This window comes from Pholcus phalangioides, unplaced genomic scaffold (assembly GCF_987345545.1).
Source record: "Pholcus phalangioides strain wild (caught in Gottingen) unplaced genomic scaffold, Ppha-v1.0 ptg000039l_1, whole genome shotgun sequence".
NCBI classification, from domain to species: Eukaryota; Metazoa; Arthropoda; class Arachnida; order Araneae; family Pholcidae; genus Pholcus; species Pholcus phalangioides.
In genome coordinates this window covers 151,376-161,234 of record NW_028301625.1, presented here as the reverse complement: position 1 = coordinate 161,234, position 9,859 = coordinate 151,376, and the positions used below count along the sequence as shown (strand labels likewise).

Sequence of the window (9,859 nt, the reverse complement as noted above, 5' to 3'; positions counted from 1 at the left end):
AAATAACAATGTGTTCATGATGATTTCTCTGCTTAACCAAGGATAGTACTTAACCAGATGATAGAAAAATAGAAAATTAAAATGGCCTATCATAATGAAATGAAAAAATAAATAAGTATAATAAGTTTATTATCACAAATATTTAACTTCTTATGAAGTAACTTGATCATATGATCATTTTTGTCACACCACTGTCATTTTCTGCACACGAGGGCTAATTGAACCGGAACCTTTCTTTCTTTCAAACCAAGCAGAACTCAGATCTATCATCATGGACAATTTACTACCTCATGAGTTGTGCTGGAAGAGTAAGTGGGTGCACCTGACAGTCCGATTTTCCAGTGCTGCCATCTATAGTTTAGAAGTGAAGTACAATGATTGAATATTTGTACTGTTTGTAGGCCTGTTGCTCTCAGTGGCAAGACTTTTCAACAGGGAGATCGGCTCCCATTCGAGCCTCGAAGTTGGGAACCACAAAAAACACAACTTCAACCAACCACCACTGTGGCACTGGTAGGGTTCGAAACCGGATTCTTGCAATGTGAGTCCGTCACTATGACCACTTGACCACTACAGCGGTAGACCGAGACCTATAATTTATTGCCAATTCTAAATGGCAGCCTTTTATTTTATACTCAGCAAGAGGTTGGTGTGCTAGCCCCTCTATGTAAGACTGCTTGCAGTAGGAATCTGTTTCTGTGGTCATCTCGCCGTTTCTGTTCTACCCCAGCACCAGGAAAGTTTCTGACAAGGACGAACAAGGGTATTGAACTCACGGCATCTCCAAACATCCTTTGGTACTTTATTGCCGCTGTGGTGGTCAAGTGGTTATAGTGACGGACTCGCGATGCGAGGATCCGGGTTCGAACCCCACAGTGGTGGTCGGCTGAAGTTGGTTTTCTGTGGTTCCCAACTTCAAGGCGCAAATGCGAGCCAATCTCAGTGTTAAAAAGTCTCGCCACAGAGAGCAACAGTCCTACAATGATAAATCATTCAATCATAACACTTCACTCATAGTTAGAAAAACTGGTGGCAGATGGCAGCACTACACATAACAAACATTACAGAGGAAAAAAAACTTCACGTCAGGTTTCACTACACGTACACGCACATTCCCGCATGTACCGATTTGTTGGGGGTTCCGCAGGGGGGGGGGGTAGGGGTGCATGTGTGGTGTAGCAGTAGTAGGTAGGGCCTCCAAAAAATGGCTCGGGGATCCATGATGTTCTTAAGTCAGCCACCTCGTTGGGCAATTTGCCTGTTGTGGCGTTGTATTTGTATAATAATAATAATAATTTATTTGCTTATGGGGCCAGACCCATGCAAGGATGGCATACAAAAAATAAAATATACAAGTAATAAATTACAAATCATTAGAATACCAGTCGTAAGACATAGAACACGCACACACATACACTTCAATTTAAAAAATTCAGGAACTTCACAATATCATTAAAGAAATAAAACATTTTCTCAATTTGATATTCAGAGAAGTGCGAAATTTAAAAAATTAGGTTTTGTCTGGATGGATTACGGAAAATACACGATTTTAACAAGACAGCTCTCTACAAATTAAACAATGGGCATTCGAAAATAATATGAAATTCATCAAAGGAATGACTAAAGTTATAGTTACAGTTAGGGCAATTCTCGCCAGGACTAAGTATGACACATCCGCTTGGAACACGTAAAAAACCACTATCTGTCCCAATTTGAAAAATCAAGCGTTTCTAGGATATGGGTATATCAAAAAACAGATAATTTTCTGGTGTAATACTGAAAAATGTTTCATTGTAGTGAGCGTATCTAGTTGATTTCAAAACTGATGAAAGATCATTTTGAATTGTTAGGTCTATGCATCTTGTAATAATGGTAGGAAAATATTTCCTGAGCGCCGCCGGTGCGGCCTGCAGATCCCAAACAAACGGGAATCCAATTGTGTATAGCAAATTCAAAATATCAAAAGCCCAGTTGTGGCCATTATGCAGTGGAGGGCATTTCAAAAGGGCATTGTAACAGATCTTGGGGAGTCGGTTATCTGGGAGTATTAAAATTTTGTACCAGAAAAAGAGGGTATTTTTTAGAAGAGAAATGGATATTGGACGTCTGGTTGATTTAAGTCTGAGAATATAGCCGGGGCAATATCTGGACGTTGCGAATAATTTATGGAGAAACAAATCTTGCGCTTTTTCAATGTGTGACCAGTGATCAGATTGGCGCAGCATAATTTATAACAGACCTTGACAAAGAATCAAATAGTCTTAATGCCACAGGAACAGATGAGTTGTGTGACTTGCCGAGTATTTGAATAACTCCACCCGCAGCCACCTTAGTTTTGGCCACAACATGATTAGTATTTCTCCGGAAAGAACCAGAGCATGAAAAAATAACACCTAAATAGTTATATTCATTCACAATTTCTAAATTTTCGCCTTCCCACATGAAATGGTCTCCATGAGCCAGCTTGCTGCCCTTTCTAAAAATCATTATTTTAGTTTTGTTCAAATTCGCTCGTAACTTCAGTTTCCCAAAGTACAGAGCAAGTAAGTTAATTTTTTTCTGAAGAGATGCTGCATTTTTTGCCAATAATACAATATCATCCGCGTAAAGTAGGCTGTGTAGTTCATTCTTATGGTCAATTGAAAGACCTGAAACTTCGGAACTAAAGATATTATCAAGGTCTGCTATGTACAAGGCAAAAATGAGTGGGGAGCACGGATCCCCCTGCAAAACACTGTTAGTTATGGCTATTGAGCTTGTAAGGCCTTTACTTGATCTTATCTTAGCTTTAGCATTGCCAAAGAGACCGCAGAAGATGGTAAAAAAGTTGGAGCTCACTCCAAGTGAGTAGAGTTTACTCCACAATAATGAGCGGTCCAAGGAGTCGAATGCCTGAGATTTGGTACTTTATGCTAGTATCTTACTGTCCCGGACTACTATGCACACGTAGTAACTTAAAGTTAAAAAACAAAACAGTTTTTTAATATACACACTATCCTAGGAATTATATATATAACTGCAAGATGCATGTTAACATTTGGTTAATATTAACACTTATTATGCGGTGAGTAAAATCAGAGTGAGCTTATTATCAGCTCTTAGAGTAAAAGTGCTTGAACATTTCTTTTAGGTACAACACTGGCAGGACACTATAATGAAACCTGCAACCTTGTCAAGAACAAAATTCTTTTACACACACACTCATCTCATTCTTGCTTTTTTTTCTCTCTCATCAACAAATTGGTTCCTGCATTTCTGACATGTTATATATATGTGTGTTATGGTGAATGTGATAAATTGGTTATTATGCATAATACAAAAATTTATCTCATTTACCTTAACATAATAGCATATGTGATATACTATATGTGTTATGGTGAATGTGATAAATTGGTTATTATGCATAATAACCGAATTTATCGCATTTACCATAACTAGAGCCCGGATTATATGCACTAAAAAGGGCAAAATATGCACTAAAAATATGCAAATATGCCTTAAAAAACATTGAAATATGCATTAAAAATAGAAAAAATATGCACTAAAAAAACCAAAATATGATATTTAAAATTGAAAAATACACATTAAAATTGGTTGCATTGATTGATCCTACAATTTAAAATAATGACCATGCAATAAAAAATCCAAAACACATATTTAAAAAAGAAAAAAAAGTAAAAATATGCTAATTCTGCAAAAAAATATTTAGTTTTCGGAAAGCCCACCACATAATTCACTGCATGTCATTAAGAAATAATTAAAAATATTCTTACACAAAAATATTAACTTACTTCGTCAAGTAGCATAATTCCTGTTGCAATATATAACGATATGCTTTTCAATGTTCTGTCTCTTATCCTGCAGTAGAATTTTATATGCAGAAAATGTTCTTTCTATGTCCACAGAGCTCACGGGGCAAAATTTATAAAACTGGCTTCCAATTCTTGAATTTCAGATGTTAATTGGACATCTTCCCCATTCAAATAACTGTTAATTGCCTGTAATGTCTGAAAACCACAATTTTTTTCAAACACCTTCTTCAATTTTCTTTTATGGACTCTCCCATAGAATCCAGAATATCTAAAACACGTTTTTGAGCTTCCCTTACAACCTGTATGGCTTTATTTAGTGAAAGACCCCGGGTTTCTAGTTTGGTTATGCTGCTCGGCAACCAAAACAAATGTGTTCGAATTAGACTCAAATCTCTTCCCAGCATTTCACTGGAAAAAACCGCTTTCGGGACAATTATGGCAGACGAATAATGATCGAAAGAGTCAACCACACTTTTCACATTATCAAAATTTTCAGAATAAAATAATGGTACTTCAACCCACGTTCCCCATCTAGTCAAAACAGGCTCGGGTGGCAGCAGGATATTTGGACATGCTTCTTTGTACACTTTTGATCGCATTGGGGCATTCACAAATATTTTTTTCATGGATGAAATGACATTGTTCACGAACACATTCAGCTCTCTAACTTTTTCTGCAATGCGATGCAACTCATGAGTTAAGCAAGTCACGTGTACAAGGTTAGGGTGAAACAGTTTGAGTGCTTTTCCAGCTTTCACCATGTACAGGGCAGCATCACTGATAAAAGCAAGGGCGTTTTCACAGAAGGAATCACTTTTGGGCCATAAAATGCACAAAGAATCATTTATAAATCAAGTGATTCCAGAACGATCCACTTTTTCAAGAGCTTTGCATGTAAGCAAATGTGATCAAGAGAGAGATGGTCCTTTAAAATCTATTTTTCCACATATCAAATGTGCCACATAGCGACCACAAGCATCAGTGGTTTTATTTACACTTATCCAAATATGGTTGCTTTTCAAATCAGAACAAATTTCTTGGAGCACTTGATCACATATACACAGCCTCCAAATAATTTTTCCGAATGGTTGATTTGTCCGGGACATTCTGATTTTTACAGTACTTTTTTAGAAAATTTCCAAAATTTATATTGTTTAGTTTGTAGAAAGGAATGTTGATTCCTACCAGAGCATTGCATAAATCCATTGAAAATTCGTTTTTTCCCTTCACTCTGCGAAGTTGAAAAGGTGGTCAACAGTGCCTGCATAGAATGTTGTTCACTCTTTCCTTTCCTAGCAGTATTCATTCATTTTCACATGCTGGTCAACTTGGAATTTCTTTTCGGAAGCAATATATTATTTGCCCATCAGTCGTCAGGAAAACACGACTTGCTTACGCCAGTAGACTAAAGAAAAATTGAAGTGAACAAATATGTTTGCCTCACATTTTTAAAATCCTGCTAAAAATAAGTGAATGAAGAACTTAGGTTCTTAGCTAAGAAATAGTGGGAGTGGTGATATAGTCTGCCACGAGAAAAATGTTGCCAGATTTTTTTTCATTTGTAGTGTTAAAATATTTTTAGAATAGCACACATATTCTCTTTCCTTCCCTTTTCCGAGAAACATCAAAAGATACGAAAATAAGAAAGAAACACGCTTTTTTATGGTGAGCTGAAATATGACTCTTCATGAAAGTTTGAACAATTATTCTGCGTCTGCTTCCCTCTGCCGCCTAACATGTATTTGCTAATCGTCGGCTTTTTTCCGGGTTTGCTACAGATGCTCGAGTTCCCCAGGGAAGGGGGGCACGGCAAAGTGCTTCCAGGTACAGAGCCTGGGACTCTCTTTCTAGGGTCCAGTTAATACCTCCTATAGATACGTATCTCCTCGTGTAGATATTTGTATACATGAGACATTGGTCCAGCGTCAGCGTTTCCTTAACAAGTGAAGAAAAAGAAAATTGATTCAGTCGTTTTTACTAACTCTTTATTACTCCTTGTTTCACTCACTCCTACTATATGGTCTAACTGTCTGGGGTTCTGACTACCTTTCAACCCTTTACCCCATAATCAGCCTCCATAAGAGAATAATTAGAATCATCACAAATAACTTTATTACACCATCAATACAACTTCATCAACATCTTGGAATACTTACATTACGTCAATTATATTTCTATAAATCTATTCTCCTCCTGTTCAAAGATCAATTCTCATTGCCTTTAAATACATCTCGATCTTCAAATAGACTAAATAATATATATTCACTTCCGTTGCCTCATAAAATACTGTTGAAGAAACATTTTACTTACCTTACCCCAAAATTCTACAATACATTACCACCAGAAATCACTCACAATACTAATTTATCATCCTTTAAAAAATGTGTCAAGCAATACATGTTCTCACTTGATGGTATATAAAATTTGTTTTAATGTTTTTCTCTTGCTCACACACACACATATAATCCTAAAATAACGTAACAGTTTAATTTAATTACATACTGCATCTAGTTGTTTTTGCTTCTATTCCAACATCCAATAAATTTATATTTTTAGTTGCAGTATGTAGAACTGTTTTTAAATTGCACTCCTCTGTTGCCATGAATTTTTATTTTAATTTGAATAAATTTGATTTTTCTTAGTTGACACTATTCTGTTTTCCATGCTAATTTTTACTAGCATTTACCAGAATGGGTATTTTTTGATTGACTCCTTGGTAAATTTTTCTCTTCTTTTTTTTTGTACTGTTATATAACAATAAATTTGATTTGAAGAAAAAAAAAAAGAATTCATTTATATTCATCTGTGAAATTTACTTAAATCCGCCCCCCCCCCCGAAATCTAAATGACAGTTTCGGAACATATGGTCACCGTTCACTTCGAACCTTTGATGGATTGCTCTTTGCAGATCAAGAGAGACTGACACCCCAAAAAGCTAAAAAATATAAATAGTTAAAATTATAATTTTCTTTTCCGGTTCTTTTCTTATCCTCTCTTTGTTACGGTACGACATATACTCTTCTCTAGTGATCAGTGTTCTTTGCAAGTCCGAAAAAAATATAAATTTAGAGAAAAAGATGACAAACTTATAGAAAACTCAAAGAAATCCACTGAAAAATTGAATAAGTATATGAAAATATGCACTTATTTTGAAAATTATGCGGTTTCATGCATTTATATGCTTTAACGACAAAAAATGCTAAAATATGCAATTGCATATGCTCATATGCATTTAATCCGGGCTCTAACCATAACATATATAGTATATGCCATATACTATATACAAAATGTGTTAAATAATATAACCCAGAAGAGAAATTATTTATTATTCAAGTTGCATAAGTCAGTCCCTATGTACTGAAAGGCTCTCTTCATGGCATTTTAAATTTTAAAAAATCAAACTTTTTGCAGCTCTACTATAAATAATTTATATCTTTTTATATAATTTTAATTATAAAATTATATACAAAAAGTTGGTATAGTAAACTGTCTATTCTATGCGATAAAAATTTTACTGCGATTGTTTTAACAAATACTCGGACAGTAAAACATTTCCCTGCCTGTGATGTACCACATGCCGAGATCCATGCGGAAGGGTTAAATAATATGACCACTTTTTTTTTCTCTGTTAAAACACACATCCTAAAAATAAATTCTGAAATATCTTTAAAATAAAAACAGAAACATAAAAAAGATAAAAGAATATAAATTAAGACTCATTTTATTTACATAAAGGTCATCAGAATGTAGTGGCCTGTAACAACCATATATAACATGTGTATAAAATTACAAACATTTTATGGAATGCATATCATTTAACACTTGTCATTTTTTTATTCACAAAATGGATACTAAAATGAATTTTTACAGAATTTATATGAACTAAATGGAAGGGAAACCCTTTCTCTGTAGCTTTCGTTTAGCTGCTGTGAAAAGTGCATGGAAGACATTTATCAGATTTGAATCAACAAAAAATGTATATGTAGTGACATCTTCTTTGTTATAATCTTCAAAACGTTGATGAGAGGCTCCAGAACTATACTGCCAATTTTCCTGGACATAATCCACCACTCTATCCTTTGAATTAGGAAAAATCTATTGAGAAGAAAAAAAGAGGACCAACATTAGATTATGAATGAAAAATACCAGGGGTGTAGCTAGAAATTTCGTTCGGGGGGGGGGGGGGAAACCAAAGTGACAGAACAATGGATTTGGCCATCTTTTTCCCTTTTTTCGGTCATTTTCTCACATTTCGGGGGGGGGGGACCAGACCCCCAAGTCCCTCCCCCTCACTACGCCCTTGAAAAATACCATTGTTAAAGAAAATTATTTACCTTATTAATTATAGGTGATTTTCAATGAGGCTTTTCTCATAGGTATCATAATCATCATCACAATTACTCTGAAGGACAAACACAGGATGATCATCATAGAAATCAATGTAAGTGTTGATTTCACTTCGGAAATGAAGAAACTCAATAAGGTTTTCTAACATTATAATTTGGCATGTAGAATCTTTTTGTTTTAACTTCAAAGGAAATCATTTGCTCTTTTTCCTAAAGCGAAAAGGATGGGAAATCATGGGCCAACCACCCTACTTCTCTTGACAGTAATTTTTGTGCAATACAGCATTCAGAGAGAAACGATGTCACTCCGCTGTTCATACGAAGTACGAAAGCCTGGATAACCAAGTGGAGATCGAGATGTTTGGAAAGAAAATGTAAATTTTCTTTCTGAAGTATTCTAGACTTTTTTACGGCTGCTCAATTGGAATGACCAGGGCTGTCCTCTATGGGTGTTTTCCCTAATGACGACGGCAGTCATTGACGTCACGACTATGTGAAAGCTCGCGTAAAATCTAATTTTCTGCCAAAATCCGGAGAAATTTTTAACAAATCTGGATAGCGGGAGGAATGATAAAAAATCCGGAGTCTCCCACCTGAATCCGGAGAGTTGGCAGGTCTGATATTCCAATGTTATGCTCAATAAGGGTATTGTATTAACTCTTTCGGGTCTAAGCCAGAGTCAGACTCAGGCTTGACTTTTAACTCTCGCAACTATAAAATGGCTGAAATATATATGTGTTCCCAGTGTTTTTAAAAATAATCTATAAATCTTCTAGTTCCAAAAAAATATATACATGGCAACAGCCAACAAATATAGCTTTATGAAACGATGTAGAAGTAAGTATAGTTAAAACACATTTGTCTTCCTAGGTAAGGTAGCCATGTTTGTTGTTTCGTGATGTCTCATAAACGATTTTTAGACTTATCAGATGCCAATGATTTGGCTGAACCTAGAGATATATTTGCATATGATTCTTAGTAAGAGTTATCAGATTCAGATGATCCAGAATACCAGCCCGCTTGTATAAGGGATTCAAAATCACAGTTCTCAGATGACAATGATAGCAACGGTAAATATATTTGATTTTTTGCTTTTGAAAACAAAAAATTTTGTGTATATTACTTATTTTTTTCACATGTTTTAGGACGTATATTTTATAAAATTATTATTCATTTTAGATTGATGAAAAGGAGCAGCAGAGCAAATTAAAGGCAGAAACTGGAAAAAGATTGAGGAAAGAAACTCAAACTTATTACGAGCCTTGTGGTGTTGCTCTATGTGTAAATATGTGTTTTGAAGTGCACCATATACCAAAGCAAATTTTACAAGATGATGCTTTTTTAATAAAAACTATTTTTAGATATTTGTACAACATTTGGGTAAGTTTTTATTCAGAACTGTTTGAAATTTCATGTTGAAAACTTATGTTTTCTTATGCAAAACTTTTTAAAATTCTAAAACATACTTTATACTTTTTTAATTATTTCTCATTGAATATGAATTATTAGTACCTTTAAATAATTGTTATATTATGAAAGAAAACAGTTTGAAATTTCTAGATTAAAAAAAAACTTAAGATATATAAATATATATATATTTTTTAAATAATGTGATTTTCACGTATTCAAGAGATCAGCATGATCCGTCCAGGGAATTTGTTAGTGTTAGGTTAGTAGACATCCATGCCCAAACCGGGATTC

The 9,859-nt window shown here is 34.8% G+C and overlaps 1 protein-coding gene across 1 annotated transcript in view; it reads right to left on the bottom strand.

Moving 5' to 3' along the window:
* Nucleotides 1-7,517: 7,517 nt before the first annotated feature.
* The window catches only part of Vps13B (vacuolar protein sorting 13B), a gene marked incomplete at its 5' end in the record, with an annotated part of 141,729 nt that continues 139,387 nt past the window's right edge, over nucleotides 7,518-9,859 (bottom strand). The window contains one exon of the mRNA XM_089253989.1: nucleotides 7,518-7,907. Within this exon, the coding sequence (XP_089110115.1) occupies nucleotides 7,695-7,907 (213 nt within the window). The remainder of the gene's footprint in view (nucleotides 7,908-9,859) is intronic.